Genomic DNA, 19,288 nt, shown 5'->3' with positions numbered 1-19,288 from the left:
AAGAGAGAGAGAGAGATCACTAGAGGAACTATGTTATTCTTTGTACTACATGTAATAGTATTAAGCGCATTGAGCACTTACCACGTGGAAACGCGCTATATCTAAATGTAGTTTATTTATGTTACTTTTTTAAACTCTTTCTGTTATCCCCCCCCCTCCCCCACCTAAAATGGCCTGTACTTCAGGCCTTCTCAAACTGAGAAGGCCTAGCATGTACTGTATCAAATAACATTCACTATTAAAGACTATACATGTATCAGAACCGAAAGTATTGGCCAAAAGCAATGACGGGCTGGACGAGGTGAAAAACTCGCTGTTTCAACTCTACGAATATCAGTTTAACGGGAAACACTAATGCTTGAACAGACATCAACAATACAAGTGTCAAATAAAGGGGCGAGCGTCTGTATAAGCAAGGGCATGGGTTTAACGCCCCTATCATTGATCAACACTAGTAATAGTAAGTAATTTAAGAGGCAGGATCTCCAAATTTAACGTCCTTCTCCGATAGAACCAAGCCAAATGGGTTGAAAACCTTGAAAACTCCACAAAATGAACTGAGTGGAAAAACCAGTCTGGGATTCAAAACAGGGCCATCCGCTTCATTGTCCAGCATGATGATACTAATTGAGTTAACTAAGTACCTGGGGTAGGTTTGGGGCCACAGGGAAGTTGAGAATGAGAGCGTTTTAATACTGTGTCTGATCAGGCAGACGGGTTCGAACTCAGGTTGCCACTAGCTGGATCAGAGAAATGTGTGCCCCTGGGTTAGAGGTAGTGAGTGATTCTTGAGCAATGGCTCCTGAAAGTCAAGACATTCTCTTGACTCAATGTCTTTTAAATATCAGATGTAGGTGTTTTTATGTCCTCATCGACACAATTTAGATCATAATTTAGGACGCGTGGGTTCCACCCTGTCAGTCAGGGCCAACCCGAGCTGAGAGGAATACAACGACCCAGCAGAAAGACTGAGATATTAGAAAAAAATTCTCCTGATTCAGGAATCGCATTTGGGTTTCTGGATGGACACTTCAACAGACATCAACATACATGTGCTTATTTTTTTTTCTCATGTATATATATATATATACTTTGTAATTCAAAACAAGTACACTTGATAGCAAAATTCATAAACAGAGAAAAGATTTACTGCGTTCTGCTGAATTCCTTGTGTGTATGCTAGACTGTATTGTTAACTTCATGTCTGCTACCGCCAACGTTTTGATCAGTAGGAACATAAAAGTATCATGTTCTCTGGTCCTCTAGGCTTAAAATCATTACTCTCTGATTCCTACTCACTGGTAAAGAAGAAAAAAATCCTGCTTCTTTGAATAACCTGACACAAAAGCAACTTCAAAGTAAAATTAAGTCATACCTAAAAATCAAATTTGGAGATAGAGTAAAAATTTCTCTTCAAGTAGAGTCCAGTCCAGTCCATTTATAACAGCCTCTGTTATAGCCTCTGTTATAACAGGAACTTGGATTAACAGTGATAAATCAAATCCCCGTTTTTTTCTCTATAAAAGTGTACGTAATATGAATCTGGCTATAATAGGATTCACTGTTTTTCTGAGTCTGCGCAATAACAGTGATCTTGCAGCGCATGAACTTACTTTCTGTCCGTCAAACTATTAAATTTGTCTCAACCAAGACGTTTTGTATGATTGCTTGCCTAAACACAAACTTTCAAACACATATCCCCCCCCCCCCTAGTGTTGGGGTCACAGATTGATTCCGTCTCAGTGTCAGCAAAACAGCCCACAGGAAAAGGATCTGCGGTAATCGAATATATATTACGCTGAAGGTGCATGATACCGATAGTTTTCCATGATAACTGTTATTCTATAAAAGGACTCGCTTATAACAGGGAAAAATTGACGGTCCCGTCTGTCCTGTTATGTTATATATATATCCGAGTTTGACTGAAAATATTTCCTCCGACATGGTTAAGAATCATGTCTCAACAGTATATTATTATACAGTGGAGTTCACTTGAAGCGAAATCTGCTGGACTGCTGGGTTTTCTTCCAATTAGCCATTTTTTTCAGTTTCGAAAGATTACTCGAATAGTAGAAAAAAAAAATCGGGATTTTTTATTTTTATTTCCGTTTACTACTGTTTTCGGGTGAACAGTGTTCGCACCTTGACCTACTAGAGCCAAACATGGACCCTGACCAAAAGTCTGGAAGGTAAGATAACCACCTGCAAGATGAGAAGTTTAAGGAGAGCTGTCAACAAAACCAGATGGGACATGGTCAGAAACAACAAGATCAGAGAAATGGTGGGAACAACACCTGTCCTCCACTTCATCCGAAGGCAAACAATCAGGTGGTTTGAACATCTCACACGTATGGCACCTAAACCGCTTGCCAGTAAAGCCTACTACAGGAAAGTATCAGGGTACAAAGCAAAAGGAAGACAAAGAAAGACCTGGACCCAAGGTGTTAAGGATATCCTGAGAACATTCAATATCCCACCCAGCCAGGCCATCAAACTTGCTAGAGACAGGAAGCTCTTTCTCCCCTCGACGCCCTAGTGGTACAAGAGGACGGATAAAGTAAAGTAAAGTAAGTAAGTGTTTAGTTTCATAGTTTCAGCAGACTCCTCTCTATACTCTATATAAAAAAAAAAGACTTGCATTTTATATATATGTAAATCTTGGCACCTAAATTTTAACACAGACACCCTTCAAACTCAAACACAATCCCTCAATGTCAAAGACCACTATGACAGTAAATTCAAAGGGGAAAATTTTATTCCAGGTCACATCGTTATTTGAACTATGACACAAAAGTCATAAAATATCAGGCACACACACTCATTAAGTCATAAAACGTCAAGCACACACTCATTAAGAACATACACTATATACCCATTAGCTTGTGCACTCATCAGTCAATAAACACTGCATGAGGGTGGTTGGCAGGTGCACTAGTGTGGTTTGCGTTTTTCTTCTTATCAAACATCTATTATCCTTATCCCTCCACCTTCTTTTTTTTGTTTTTTGTATTCGTCTCTCTCATGTCACGGAAGTTGGCAAAATTTGCCCCTCCTGGTGGACTATATGACGTTACATGTACGTCACGCTGATAACCTGGCTCTAATTCTTCTGTACAGAGTTTTAGCCACAAGCGCTGCGTAGATTCGTATTCGGGAATAAAAGGCGCGCATATTGGTACCAAATTTGCTAGTATTTCTTTACTGCTAGGTTTGAAAGTGATCGATAAACATAGATCTTGGCTTGCGGGCCGCAGCGAGCTCTTGTAAAATATAAACATCGAAAAGACTTTAAAAAGGCAAATAAATTCATTTTTTGACCCAGATTTGCAGGTTATTCGAAATTTTGAGTAAGGTGGGAGGAAATGGGGGATACATAAGAAAAGAGACACAATCCAAGACCCGGTGTCCGAAATATGTCACGAGTGCGCTAGATCTAGACAGCGCACCCATTAACACAGAGACATTAGGCTACTGTCCTGGGTAAAGAGCTAAGCTGAAAATCAGTGCTGACCGTAGGAACATATACCCCCTGGCAATGAAAGGGTTAAACCTATTCATGTGTTGCAGTTGCCATAAAGCTCTTTAAAAAACTTTTAAAAAAATCCAAATTAAACACTGCATGACACAGTCTGGTGACAACAAAACTTATGCTTGTCAACCAGAGACCAACATTTGTCCGGAAACAAATTGGCACATTTTGATAGAACGCGAATACAAGCTGGCACTCCACAAACAAACAAGTGAGAGGGTAAAAAAGTACAAAACATAAGCTCGCACACACACAATCTCAAGCATATAACAAATCCACAATCAACGCTAACAGCATCTGATCATAATTTATCCATACCATACACAATTTGCGCCAGCACTTGAACCTTTACACAAAAGAAGTTGATTTTATCACAGGATCCAAGCACTTTAGACATCTCAAGTACCAGCATAGGCAGACACCTCCTTTCATAAGGCTTGTATCATATAAATATGCACTCTGTACGTATCACACTGTCCTGGAGACCATCACCCTGCTTGAAACTGGAGAAGTCCTTTAGAGACCAGAAATCGCACTTTGTCTCTGAGATCACTACCAGTTTCATCAATTGTTCTGGGAAAGAATAAGAGATGTGTATGAAAGAATATCAATGAGAATGTTACACATTATGACATCCCTTCCCTCTCTCATACACACTTACAGTACTAACACATATAACCCATACTCATCCTTCAGCCAGCTGTAGGGCAGTAAGCACAAAGACAAAGAAGAATGTTAGCACCTATGAATCAATGCCCTTACACACACACACAGCTATCCATACACGCACATGCGCGCACACACACACAAACATCCGCATGTACACACACACAACCCATTCACCAGCTATCAGCCATAGATGCATGTAATGTAAACACCTTAGGAAAATCTATGCCTTTACACACACTTGCAGCACTTTGTTTAACTCTTTGATAGACCCCATAGATTTGACCATGAGAAAGCAGAGTACATGTAATATGTAACATACATATATATAAAAGATCATACTTATTCTAAAGTTATGGTTGTATATTACACATAATATACACAGTCCAGCACACACATAGCAAACAGATTTTCAGAACCCGAATTTTTTCTATACATGTTATGTGTATATAGTATACTTTGTATTTAAAATGCCTACATAGTGAAATTCAAACAAAATGAAAGATTTCCTCATCCTGCTGATTTCACTCTGTGCATGCTAGACTGTATATACAGAAAACATTTTAAATTGGTTTTAAAACACACTTCTGTGAGTATTTTATCGAAAAATGTTGATTGAAGGCACAAAAATGTAAATTTGCAGTTTTTAAGGACGCTCTTGCTTTGGGAATCTTCAAACTTTAATGGCCATTTTCTCACTTATTTTAGCTCTATCATCAGACAATCCCCACCTCCTTCAATTGCAAATGTCTCAACTTCTATTTAGGATAGATGGGTATTTTTTTCACCTAAAGCAGGGCATATTAGGGGCTTGAAGATGATACCAATAACTCAAGTAGTCCAAAAATTGACGAGTGCCCGATTCCAGCGCGTCTTGACATATTTTCTTTCAAACTTTTGAATTCATATGGTAGATTGGGCAATAGCAGGACATAAAAACTGTACTGGTCAGTACACCAAAGGGCATGCTGACATCACAAATATTAAAAGGGTCAAAAACATTTCTGGATGAATTTCAAAACAATTTGTGACAGTTCCAGAAATTTTAGATTGGGCAGCACCCCTATAATGTTTTGTATACTGTACTTAAAACAGTAAAATCTTGGTAATAAGAACTCTGGAAATTGCAAAGTAGTAAGAGCATTTGGTACCTCTTCCTAAAATAGCTTCCTTCATATCAAAACTAATGAAATACAAGACTTTTTTTCCTTTTTAAAAGTAGGCCTTTTTACACTCCCATCAATAACATTTAGATCAATTAGGAGGCAGGCTTCCGACCCAGCCTGTGAAGGCCACCCCAAGCCAAGAGGGATACAATATTCCAACAGAAAGACTGAAATACTTGATAAAAATTCTCCCCACTCAGGTCTCCTGCATGTGATGGCAAAGTACCTGGCCGCCATAGCACAGACGCTGGTTTGAAACGAAGATGAAGCACTGGATAATGGATGTTTGTTCTGAAGAAGAGACATTATGGTGCTATTGTGCTTGTACTAGAAAAGTGGGAAGACATGTAATAACATCAAGAGGCTAGCCCAAGATAGAGAAAGGAGGAAGGTGTTTGTCTTTGGCCTATACCCTGGTGCAGGGTGAGAAAGGCAATGATGATGGTGAAGTACTTGTACTAACCTTTGTGCTTTCTCTGGGTCAGACCTCAGTAACTGAATGAGATTCATGATCTGCGGCTCCATGAGAATTTCCATGACCTTGGGGTCGCTCAGCATTTTTTTGACTTCCTCGTCTCCAACTTGAGGCATCGCCTCAATGTCTGCGCCATTGCCAGGATTTCGAGTTAGAATATTCGGAGCACCTTTTCTTGATTCGGCTGTTTTACCAGAGACTTTGATTTCCGCAGTCTTATTGGGAGGCGTTGTGGCTGTGTCATCATCTGTTATTTCTACAATTTTTGGCTTTTGACCCGAAGACTTTTTTTCCGAGGGCGCAGATGAATCGTCAGTAATTTCTACAATCTTGGGTCCTTTGGGTTCATTCCCATCAAACTGTGAGAAGCTGGGTACAACAGGAGGGGATGTTTTGTTTGTCTCTTTCTGTGTAGAAGTGGCTGATGACTTTGCTGAATTCTTGGAAGACTGAGAGCTTGAAGAAGTGTCGCCACTGCTGCCCATGTGCGTGAAGTGGTCTCCTGAAGATATACATGACAGCAGAGAGAATGGGGGATGGTTGTTTTTCTACCAGTAGCAAGTACATATTGTGTCTGTGTATGTGTGTGTGTTGGTGTGTGAGAGAGAGAAGAGGGAGGGAAGGAGAGAGAGAAGAGAGGGAGAGAGAGAAACTACAGAGGAAGAGAAAAAGAGGAGGAGAGAGATGGAGAGACAGAGGGAAAGAGTTCATGCCAGTAGACACACTGTTTGGGTACACTTGTGTGACTGAGTTGTGCATCATTGTGTATATTTGATGCTGAATCTTTATACGTTGATGTTCTGGTATATATCCACTGAAAATTTCCCTCATGGACAAATAATGATCTTATCTTCACATGCTGAAGCCCACAAAATTCACTGACATCTACTTAGTCACTGTGTGGATTTAAACATTCCTTTCAACCACGTAAGCTTTTTAAAGAGATGGAACTCCCATTGTTGTTGTTGTTAATCCAGTAATCTTTGAGTGAGAATCAAGTATGTGCTTTTTAGCCCAGTACCATGTTCAAGAAATGGGGCTGCTGTATTTAAAGTCTTTCTCAAACAAGATTAAGTTAAATAGGCCAACAGCCTTAAATATCCTACAAATGATCAAATAATGATAATACTAATTGCATTTATATTGCGCATGTCCAAGCTCTACAGCATTTTCTATGCGCTTTACAACTATTATTACCCCAGCAGACACTAAAATACCCAGAAATATTCTCGGATTTGCCAGAAGCCTTAGTACAAGGAAGCCCCAATGGGTATTCAAACTACGGCCATTCGCGTCATAGTCCAACATTATACCAACTGACTTAGCAGCACCTACTAGCTAAGACACAACAGAGAGAAAAAACTCTCAAACAAATGTTCTGATTTACTTGCACAATGACAAGTGCTTGACTGTTAGACTTGATTGTCAGGTTTTGCCCACCACAGACCTGTGTACAGCACAATTCCTTTTCTTAAAATTTTATTACCTTAATTTAGGTGTTTTTACACCCCCCCTTCACCACATTTAGATCATTTAGGAAGCCAACCTGGACTGAAAGGGACAGAAAGACCGAGATACTCAATAAAAATGTCTCCCCATTTGGGACTCGATTTTGGGTCTCCTGTAGCTGTAAGCGATAGTGAAGCACCTAGCCGCTACACCACAGACACCGGTAGCTCCATCTCTGTTCACTTATAACAAATCATGTCAAAGAAAGACAAGCTTCCCTATATATACAAACAACCACAGCTGAATGTGCTTGTAAGAGACAGAGATTGATATACAATGTGATAAATAAACAGAAATTAAGAACAAAAAAGAGAAGAGAGAAGCAGTTGTTAAAAGATCGTCAAAAAGATGTGAGAACAAAAACAGCCGGAGATGAAGGTGAGCAACTTACCTATCAGGCCACAGAATTCAAGTAGGAACTTTTCCACCTCCTTGTTACTTTTGTACTTCTCCAGTGCTGCCTGTGGGTTGGTTTGAAATTCTTCCAAGGCTTTCATGAAATGAGGATCAGTGAATCTTTTCAACAGCATTTCATTTCCTTCAACTTTGTTTAGCAGATCATCTGTTATCCAGTCTACAAAGAAAAGATAATAAATAACAATATTTATTCAAGAGGTAATAAATTGGCAAAAAGATATTATTAATCCGAATGCAGGAAAAAGAGGCTAAAACAGCACCTGGACATGGATGGCTGGTGCCTCTATAAATAAATCATTGATGGTCAGGTCGGGCATGAGCACATAATTACTTTTGGTGAGTAATTTGCTGATTGGTGAAATGGGTTCATAGTGGAACAGTCCCTGGAGTGGAACTCCCAGCTGATCGTCTACTTCCTTGACTATGAGAAGACCTCTGATATTATAGGCCGAGCAACACCATGGGAAATACTGATGCAACATGGAATTCCACAGAAGTAGGTGAACCTCATCAAGAGCATCATGTACGAAGGGACAAGTTGCAGGGTTGTACATAAAGGCCAGCACACTGACAGCTTTGACATCAAGACTGGTGTGAGACAGGGGTGTTTACTATCACCTTTCATCTTCATCTTGGTGATTGATTGGTTGATGAAGGAAGCCACCAGAGGACACAGAAGTGGTATACAGTGGACCCTATGGACATAACTGGATGATCTGGACTTTGCGGACGACTTGGCGCTTCTGTTGCACACCCAGGAACAGATGCAAGCAAAGACTTCAGTTTTAAACAGCATATTAGAGTCTGTTGGATTGAAGATCCACCCTGGAAAGTCAAAGGTCCTAAGGATGGATGCACAACGAAAGGAACAGGTCAAAATAAAAGGAAATGCACTTAAAGAGGTTGAATCCTTCTGATATCTGGAATATAACATCATGAGGCTAGCCCAGGATAGATAAGGTGGAAAGTGTTTGTTCATGGCCTCTACCCTGATGTAGGGTGAGAAAGGCAATGATGATGATGATGAATTGGGTATTCAGTGTCAAGTTTGCAGAACAGTGGTAGAACCACTTATTGCTGATTTCGCCTTGGAACCAGTTCTCCTGTGAAGTTTCCTGGCAGTCCAGAGACTGGACGATTCATAAAACAGAAAGGGCTTAATGTGGCTGTAGAGAAAAGTATTGTCAATATATAAGGACATACTATTTCATCAAAATTTACTTCAGTTCATCAATTTTGTTTCTGATTTGGCAAAAGATAAACAAAACAATCATAAAAATTATATACTGGTAATACAGCCATAGAGGGGAAATGTAATAAGCCAGTAATTTCAGTGGCAAAAGTATCATCAGCATTGTTCTACAAGTGGTTAAACCATTTTTCTATGTTTATATAAAAATAAAAGGAAAACAGTATTCAAATCTGTACCATGATTTAGGCACTTGTAATTTGTCAAATAAAAACTAGGAAGGAAATAATGAAACAGAATGACAACATTTTTTAAAGCTGGCTGCCCCTTGATGTTTCTATTCAAATCCAGCTTTACCTGGAAACCCCGGGAAATTGATTTTGGGGATTATGGAATGACACTGATGATATATTACATAAATTATGATAAATACATGGTCTAGAAGACACAGCAAACACAAACATAGCGAACAGATTTTGAGGTTCCGAATATTATGTACATGTACAGTCAAACCTTGTTATACCGCCACCCTTGGGATGAGCATGAAGTACGCTGAACGTTGTATAGCCCCGACTGCTCAGTGTCAAGGAACATGATTCTGGGGTGCAATCTGTGTTTGAAAAGTGTCTTTTTGTGGTGATATATATATATATAAATGTACATGGACATGTATTCAGAGCCGAGAGTCTTCTCTCTCTACTCTCTCTATCTCTATGTCTTTCTCATGGGAGAAAGATTACCAGGTAACTAACCAGTAGGTGCTGTGCGCTGTGCACAGTGAGTACCACTGGCGGTCAGTAGGCTGACGGTATGGCTGGCAGGGCAAATTTACATTATGGTCAAATAAGGACTGTACAACAGTTGGCGGATGGCGGAGTGAAGGCCCAAAGACTATGTTCATTGGTGCTCCTTTTCATACACTGGTATTTCACAGTTTTTCCTTTGTAGGCCTACCTGTCATCATCATCATCATCATTGCCTTTCTCACCGTGCGCCAGGGTATAGGCCATGGACAAACACCTTCATAATCCTGGGCTAGCCTCCTGTACAAGTACACTGTGAAATTCTTACATAAAAAAGATTTCTGTGTTCTGCCGATTTCGCTATGTTTGTGTGATAGACTGCATCTATTTTCTCACTACTAGATAACTTACCTTGGTTTTCCAATAACCCTTTCGATTCAGACATTGCTTGCTGTACCTCATTGAAAGTAAGTCCTGATTCAGTCTTTCCATTTGCTTGTATGAATGGAACCTCATCTTCTTGCTTCACCTTCGATGTTTTTATCTCTTTCACAGGAGGAGCAGAATTTTCTGATTTTGCTTTGGTACTAGTGACATTCCCACTTGTAGACGTTGAGTTTGACTGCTTTGGTTTATTTGGAGAACCACCAAACAGGAAACCCTTCTTAAGACCCCCAAAAAGATTTCCTTTCTCACTCTGAGTTTTTTTGACAGTCTCTACTTTAACTGGTTTGGCAGGCTCAGCTTCTGATAATGGAGAAGATTCCAACTTAGACCTTTGAGGTTCACCAGCACCCTGAAAGTAAATAGATAATGACCAATCAGAGAAGATATGAACGCTACCAATATGACCTTGTAATTCAGTTACATTATGCTAAACATCACACATGACATATATATATATATATATACACAACATAGGTGGGTGATTGGTAGGTGTTCTGGTGAGGTTTGCTCCTTCTTTACTATAACATATCTATCATCTTTCTCTTTCTCCCTGCTTTCTTTGTACGTTACTCTCTTGTAACAACTTATCTTCAGCACTTACATTATGACCTAATTGTGTTGCAAGTGCTGTAAAAAACTCTACAAGAACTAAAACACAAAGTAGTAGAATATCATCTGAATACACACTCTTTAAAACATTCTTCAAAATTAAGAGAGAAGATTATGATTCAGAGAAAGCACAAGGAAAAGCTAAATAGATGGGCGACAGGAAGAGACTATGATAATATACATTTTTCGAGAGCATCCAAGGAAAGAAATGAATGGCAAACCATGATCACCGATGTCAGTCGCAGATCTGGCACTTGATGAAAACGACAGGGAAAAGGCTCTACTACATCTCTCTAAGCTAAAAGTGTTGTTTTTATCTTGCTCATTAAAAAAACAACTATTTACATAAATTGTTTTTATACTTACCTGCCACTGCCCATATCTCTGTTATATGTAATTATATACTAATCATCATCATCATCCAGTGCCAGATCTGCGACAGACATCGGCGATCGTGGTTTTCCATTCATTCCTTTGCTCGGATGCTCTCAAAAAAGCTATGTTTCCCTTATCTTTCCCTGTTACCCATTTGTTTAGGTTCCCTAAGTATGTTGTTCTGGGCCTACCCCTGCCTCGCTTGCCCTCAATTTTGCCAGTGAGAGCCAGATGTTCAAGACCCTTATGTCTATTCAGATAACCCAAAAACTGTATTTGTCATTTTCTGATTGTTTTTGACATTGAGCGTCCCACGTGGGCTTCATCAAGCACTACCTCATTTGATTTCTTTTCCTTCCACGATACTCTTAGCAGTCTCCTAAGAAACCACATTTCTGTTGCTTCTATTTTATTTTTACTGTCTTTAGTGATTGTCCAGCATTCACAGCCATTATATAGAAGGGTTGACCAAACAGCATTTCAGGACTTTCATTTTGGTGTTCATTAAGATGTTTCTATTTTTCAGGATTGAGCTCATTTTATTGAAACTAGCCTTAGCCATTGCAGTTCTCCTTTTTATTTCTGTGGAAGATTTGGCGTCAGATGTTATCATATATCCTAGATATTTAAACTGTTGGACTTGTTTGATCTTTTCACCTTTGCTAATGAGATTACAACTAGGATTTGCTGCTTTTTTAAATATTACCATGCATTCTGTTTTCTTTACATTCAACAATAATCCTTTACGTTCACTTTCTTTTACAACAGTATCTAGAAGCAATTGAAGGTCCTTTTCGGAGCCTGCAATTAAAACCGTGCCACCTGCATACCTGATATTATTGATATTTTCTCCATTTACTTTGAGGCCTGGACATTCTTCTATGTTTCTAAGGATTGTTTCACTGTACATGTTAAAGAGGTCTGGTGACATAACACATCTTTGCCTTACTCCTCACCTAATCTGCTTATATTCACTGTATTCTCCATTAATTTGTACAGCAACGTTTTGGTCCCAGTACTATACACTAATAATAATATTAATTTTTTTCCCCTGTGCACCTTTGACCTCCTCTAAGCTTATACCTTCCTCTTCTCTAATGTGAAAGAGACTAGGCAGGCATTAAATAAAATGACACTCCTAAATATTTAAAAAATGAGATTCAAGTATCCACGTTATTATATCTTGAGGCAAAACATTGTCTTATAAGATAACATCAAAATCAATCAGTTCCTGAAAAAATACAAAGTGCACACACACACACACACACACGCACAAAAAAAAAAAAAAAGGCCTACAAATGGTTAAACAAAATAAGAGATCTGCTAGTACAAAACAGAAAATAGCTGGTTTATGTCAAAATTAAACCTCCTTATATATACCTTTGATATGGAGTCAACCGCTTCTAATCTTTCTGGTGCAACAGCACGGGCTGTCACATTCTTTTTGTTCACTTTTGCTCTTTCTTTGGCTTTGTTCTTCTGTGATTTTTTTCCTGTGTCAGCCGAGAGATGATCTCTTCGCTCTCTGATGGCATCAACTTGTTTCAGCACTTCTGTCATATCCTCCAATGGAGGCACATCTGTTGAAGAAAACAACACCAAAGCATAATGAAACAACTTATCATCCAACCACAATCTCCAGTACCATACTAAAAAAATAGAAATACTTTAGAAACATCATGGTAGACAATCAAGGGGACCAGCACCATATTGCACTTCTCCCATTTACACCTGAAGCTATCTTCTTTCTCTACAGTTGTATCCTCCAAGTAGGACACCTGGCCAACAATTTCAAAACCCTTTTTTCTATCTCGGCAGCCAAAAGATTAAGGGTGCAAACTAAGTGAGCCCATCGCCGTTCTGTTTCAAGCAAAACGACGGGTCTAAATTCTACGCAATATGAATTGCTCTACGATGGCTGGAGTGGCGTTGTTTTAAAACCCAATAAGACCCCGTGATGCACCCGGGGCAGATCCGTCGTTTTGATGGAGTTATTATTTTAGTGTGGCACTAAAATTCAGCCAGTGAGGAACTGGAACCGCTTTTTCACTTTTTCTTCAAGTTCAAGCAACATAACAAGATGGGAGGTGGAAGCGTAGATAGCAGCTGTCATAAAAAGGCAGGTTTTATGAATGACAAAGGAGACGACGACTATTCAAACAAAGTTTTAATCAACCAAATACGGAAGGAAGTTTCAGAAGAAATTGGAATTGATGATGACGTGTAATAATGATAATCATTGACTTCATCTCTCTGTCTCTCTGCATCTCTCTCCCCTTCACGTCACTCTCCTTCCCTGTCACTCTCTATGTCTCTCACTCTGCCACTCTCTCTACTTCTTGTTCTATCACTCTCTCTTCCACCCTCTTCCTCCCTGTCCCCCTCTCTCTGTCTCTCGCTCTGTCACTATCTCTGTAATTTTTTCCCTCTCTCTCTCTCCCTTTCTGTCACTCTCTCCCTCTCTATCATTCTTGGTGGATTCTGTGAAGCCAATATCTTCGCCTATTGTAACAATGTCTCTTTTTTAAACAATAATACAAAATTTGTCAAAATCTCGGCTGCCATGTTCTCAAGCAGCCTGACAGCGCTGGAACTGGCATGGGACGGATGAATTTAATTTTGCCACCCAGTATGTTGCCGTTCCAGTGACAACCCATTTTTTTTCGCTGGATTGGCCATGGGCTCACTCTGTTTGCACTCTATCTAACCTTTCTTCTTCATTAGATGTCACACAAACAGAAACACCTTTATTTTTTTAAAAGGATTTATGGATATGGACGCACCCTGAGAAATAAATGATGTGTTTACAACTTTTTAAAGCTTTCCAAGGAACTCTCTCTCTCTGCTTTTAGTCTTTACTTTAGTACGTTAGTACTCGTTAGTTAAGCAGGCTGCTATGCCTTGACTCTTGGCTCGGCAGTTCATGACACATGAAGGTATAGAAAGCAACAAGCACACCTCTGTGATTGGCCGAAATAGATAACGTATCTCCACCATCTACTTTTGTCGTCTTCCGGGGTTTCCCTCATGAGTTGACTAGAGATCCATCACCCTTTATTATTATTCATCGGCTGTTAAAAGTATGCTAGACAGTGTCACTTCAAGAATCTTTATGTGACCAAATGAAAGTTGAATATTCCGGTGACAAACGCGTCTGAGAATGTCGATGCGGTTTGTAGAGTGGGCAAAAATGTTGAAAAGTCAGCGAAAAATATCTCACAGTCTGATATGCTCTGAATAAGCTGGCTTTATAACAAAACTCAGCTGATGTGCATAGCAATGGTTTTTTTGTCTTATCCCTCATGATATTATTATTTTTCAGTATACCTGAAACATATCGATAATGCATCTAGACACTAGATTCTAGTTATACTATAATTATTTCATAAACGGAATTAAATTACAAACGATTTGGTAATAGCAGGTTACAACACGCTGCTTTTCTATTTTTAGTAACTCTGTCACCGGCATTCCGATGAATAATAATAAAGGGTGATAGATCCAAAGATTATCTTTGATACATCTAGTCAACTAGCGAGGGAAAACCCAGGAAAATGACAAAAATAGAAGGCAGAAATACGTCATCTATATTTGGGCCAATCACAGAGGTGTGCTAGGTGCTCTCTCTATAGCTTCACTCCAAGAGTACCAAAACTGAAATATATCGATAACAACATAATTAAATAGGGTTAGGGTTAAGTTAATAGTAGGATTAGAAGTTGTTAGGGGTAGGAGTAGGGATGGGGGTGTAAGGACAGGGTTAGGCGGTTTAGTAAGGGGTAGGTTAAGGATAGAAGAAGTACTCGTTGTTGGAACTTAATGACACTTGGCAATTTAAGAAAAACAGGAACCGAAATGAGGAGGGAAAGAGCTAGCTAGCTGTACTTAATGACGGCTAGACTGCTAGGCCAGCTGTACTTAATAATAATGATGGCTCGGCTAGACCGATAATATAAACAGCAAAAAATAGGCGTACTGAATTGAAAATACATTTTTAGAATACAAAACCTAGAGTATTTGTATTTGAGACGAAACCAAAAGGTGCCTTACTGACAGTGCATGTATTTTAAACGTGAATAAAATTACTAATGAGACCTGTGTACTCAACAGGTTTCCGTCAATAGGGCCTAACCTAAGTATGGCTAGACTGGCAGGCTAACCATACTTATTAAACCGTAACGGCTTGGCTAGAATAAAATTTTAGTTAAGATAAAATAAATAAGATAAGATACACATCTTTATTGTCCAGATCCTGGCACATTGATTTAGTGTTTCACCACATGTACACACACACACACATGATGCGCAAAGTGAACACATCCGCTCGTCACTGAGTAGTGCCCAAACAGTTTGCAATACCAAAAGCCTAAAGTATTTAGTATTTCAGATGAAACTAAAAGGTGCCTTACTGACATGACATGATTTTAAACCGGAATAATAAACTAGACCTAATGAAACCTGTGTACTCAACAGGTATCGGTCAGCAGGGCCACAAGCGGATAGCTAGAGAATGACAACTAAATGCCATTGGCTGATAATAGCCATCTTGTTTGACTTTGAATTGAAGGGTTTTCAGTAGTTTTCACTTTGTCAGTCATGGTGGCAACACCGCACGACGGCAGCCTGCTGACTCGGATTATTTTCTTTGCAACTTGCAGATCTGTTCGGTTCGGTTGTCTGTGGTTGTGCAGCACCCTTCTTCCGCCCAGATTGATTCTGATGCTGTACACTACGTAAACTGAGAAGAATAAGAAGACTACGAATAGGCCTATATATGTACGACAGCAAGTTCAAACAAAGTTCAACAATGCAGTGCAAATGATCGACTGGATCGTTTCTTTACTTTTAAAGTTTTGAGCACAAAAAATTAAGCACATAGATTCTAGATCTACAAGAAGAGATTGGACTCGAACGTTGAGTTGCAAATGGAGTAGATCCAATTCGAGACGGCAAAGTTTGCAAAAATGGACTGTGAAGTGCAGAAAAGCAGTAGATCTTAAGTACTCTAGTATTACTAGGGGGAACCACTAGGAAAGACTCAAAGACAGAAGCTTGGAATGGAGTGTCTACGTACACGGTAAAAGGGCGCCTAGCCTCAGTGTCTACGTACATTAACCGGCAACCAGGCATGTAGTCTCAGTGTCACGTACACGGTAACCGGGCATATGGCCTCAATATCTCTACTATTCTACGTGCATGGTTACCTGCAACCGGGCACGTAGTCTCAGTGTCATGTACACGGTAACCGGGCTGTCCAGAACAGAGAACTCCAAGTTCAGTTTTTGTCATCCGTTGTTGCCTTCATCCCCACCCCTTCCCCGACTGTACCTTAAAAAAAATAAAAAAATAATCCCCCCATTCCGGAGCCCTATACTTCGCAGCGTACAGACTTTGAATGAATTTTGGTGACCCCAACCGGTACTCACAATGTGATGCACACACACACAGGTTCACTGACTGGTTACAATGGCAAGCCCGACAAGACCCTTTGTATGACTTTCTTTTTTTTTTTTTCAGCAAGTGACAGCACAGGACAAATATATATTGATTTGTTTTCATTCTGGTTACCGTGTATGTAGATACTGAGACTAGGTGCCCGGTTACCGTGTACGTAGACACTCCGAGCTTGGAAACTGCTAGTGCAATTCGTGCGCTACACAAAATCATCAATATTTTTAGAATCACGATCAGATGACTCAGCGGGCATCCTTCTTGCGAGGTCAAACAATATGGCTGTTACTATAAATATCAGCCAATGGCGTTTAGTTGTCGCTCTCTAGTCATCATCTGCTAGTCAGTAGTAAGGCCTAAAACTTAAGTCTTGCATGATGTACGGCTAGATATCTAGATCTAGACTGGCGGGCTAGCTGTTCTGGCCACTTCGAATGAGGAATGATCTACATCTAGATCTAGAATCTAGACTAGAATTTTTTTTCTAACAGAGCCTAGATCTAGATCTACCCTCCTTTAAAAAAAATAGAGAGTTACTTTCTAAACTAGACTCTCTAGAAGATCGGCGCTTTTTCGGTGGTAGTTCCCACCCCGCCATTGTTATTCGAGGGTTTTGGCCCCAAGAGTAGATTCTAGGGGGGTTTCAGGGGAAGCCCCCCCTGACCTGAGAAAAATAAGGTAGGGGGTTTCAGGGGGGCATGCCCCCTGATTTGATATCTTAGCTTGCCGCGCATCAAACGTATAGACCTAGAGATCTAGGCTAGATGTAGACTGTAGATCTAGATCTAGTCTCAAATAAGGGGGGTGGGAACTACCGAAAAAGCACAAGAAGATCTAGAATCTAGAATAGTAGACAGTTGATGTATCACAGTGAACCAGTTGATCGTTTGGGAATTCTCAATTTGATAAACAGCAATCTCACAGTTAATGATAATACACTGCAGTTTCGATATTTTTTGTTATCATCATGTGTGGTTCTTACCGGAATCGTCAGCCATTTTGACGCTACTGGAGTTTCCTTGACCCTGCCACAACCGACCTTGGAAACAGCAGAACAGCTGTGGTGCAAAAGATTTCTGTTCTAACGTTTTGGTTTTAGAAGAAAAAAAAATTAATGAAGACCAGGAAGCAGATACGAATCAGGATACTTCCCAGCTAAAGAATTCTAAATTGAGTAGTTTGTCTTTGATCCCATTTGGCTTTCCTTTCTATTTACAACGAAGATGTTAGTAAGCGCTTTTTTTCCTGGAATAGCGCCTGTTCCAAAAACGGATGCACTCGTTTACGATCAATACGACACACACTTTGGCTCTACAACAATATTTTTTGATTTCGCAATTTGGTTTACAAATTATTACCATCGATTTCTCAATGAATGCTCAGCTTGGTGCAACTTAGTGGTAAAAACAAACAATTTTGAATGAGGGTAGGCCTATCTTCCCTTCCTCATACTCGAGCTTCAATGCTTATGAGGGACTAACTTGCCTGTCTCGCTGATCTATTTGTGTCATATTATTCACTGAAATTCTGAGTGTAAACTGCTAGTCGTATTTAGGCTTGGCCTATTATGCTCTGCTGTCGCTGAACCTGAAATCTGAAGTTTTCCAGAGAAACATAATTAATTAATTATATTATTAATTTGTTATAATTGATTTTGTGGCTTGGGCTTTCCAGTCCAGCCCAGGCTACGCGCCCGGAATCTGCCCCGTCTTCGTTGTTCTCGTGAAGTAAGTCTGAGCGTCAGTTTAATAAAAAAACAATCTTTAATTGTATGGCCAGAGGGCGATTATTATTAAGATTCCCGCGTTTAATTCCGATGTGCGTTTTTAATACCCTCAGGCATATTTCGCTTTGGTCCTAGAGTCTAGGTTAGGGTTAGGGTTAGGGTTAAGGTTAGGGACCAAAGCGAAATATATGCCTGAGGGTATAAAAAAGGCACATCGGAATTAAACGCGGGAATCTTTTAACAATCGCAGGCCAGAGCTCTATTGACTATTTGGACTCGAGTCCGATTAGATTAAATTTTGGTAGCGTCAATTGCCACTGAGTGAAGCGGTGTCAAGTCTGAAAACAGCACTCTATCTTTAACTTTCTATTCATAAAAATATGTTACGAATACATAGTTAGGTCTTTACCCCTTCTGAAGTTAATTTTTGTAAACGAGTGTAGCACACATTCTGGGGTTTGAAAAAGTCGAAATTTATAATAGGCCTTTAAAGTAAATATATTATAATTATAGTAGGTCAATTTGTGAATGTTTTGCACTCAAATTCTTCTTTTTACCTGCACAATGGTATTCAAAACTTTGTCATGAAGAGGATTCTGTGGATCTGCCCAGACTTTCAGAGATAAACTTTGACCTGTGTGCGAGCTTGTGTCTTTCGTTCATGCCGGGTAGACCTAGCACATATCGCATTGCAGCAGGAGCTGATGTATCTTTTGTACAACCGAGTATGGCTCTCATTACTTTGTCCTGGATCACGTCCAGCCTTCTAAGTTGCGTCTTGGACAGTGTCAGCAGACCAAAACGGTAATCTACCTGAGACAAGACAAAATGTCAAAGAGCAAGACCAAATTTCTCTGCGGCATCTTGTCTCTCGTCATCACCTTCACTGCATTCAGCTCTTTCTGGCCTTTGTGATGATTTTCTATATATGTACTCCTTTCCACTCAATGTCCTGTCAAACACTATTCCGAGGTAGCTCAGTGTTT

The 19,288-nt window shown here is 39.7% G+C and overlaps 2 protein-coding genes across 2 annotated transcripts in view; one reads left to right on the top strand and one right to left on the bottom strand.

Moving 5' to 3' along the window:
• Positions 1-2,737: 2,737 nt before the first annotated feature.
• Positions 2,738-17,712, bottom strand: LOC101846737. The gene is made up of 6 exons (XM_005100001.3): positions 17,559-17,712; positions 12,506-12,705; positions 10,106-10,490; positions 7,737-7,919; positions 5,825-6,338; positions 2,738-4,102 (listed from the first exon to the last, which is right to left on the bottom strand). The coding sequence occupies exons 1-6, from the start codon at positions 17,572-17,574 to the stop codon at positions 4,018-4,020; spliced, it is 1,383 nt and encodes a 460-aa protein (XP_005100058.1). The 5' UTR covers positions 17,575-17,712; the 3' UTR covers positions 2,738-4,017.
• A 143-nt stretch (positions 17,713-17,855) lies between these two features.
• The window catches only part of LOC101849700 (copine-8), a gene marked incomplete in the record, with an annotated part of 30,968 nt that continues 29,535 nt past the window's right edge, over positions 17,856-19,288 (top strand). The window contains 1 exon segment of the mRNA XM_013083447.2: positions 17,856-18,303.

Source organism: Aplysia californica, unplaced genomic scaffold (genome assembly GCF_000002075.1).
Source record: "Aplysia californica isolate F4 #8 unplaced genomic scaffold, AplCal3.0 scaffold00232, whole genome shotgun sequence".
Taxonomy (NCBI): domain Eukaryota; kingdom Metazoa; phylum Mollusca; class Gastropoda; order Aplysiida; family Aplysiidae; genus Aplysia; species Aplysia californica.
Note: the sequence above shows the minus strand (reverse complement) of the source record. Positions and strands in the feature narration are given on the sequence as shown.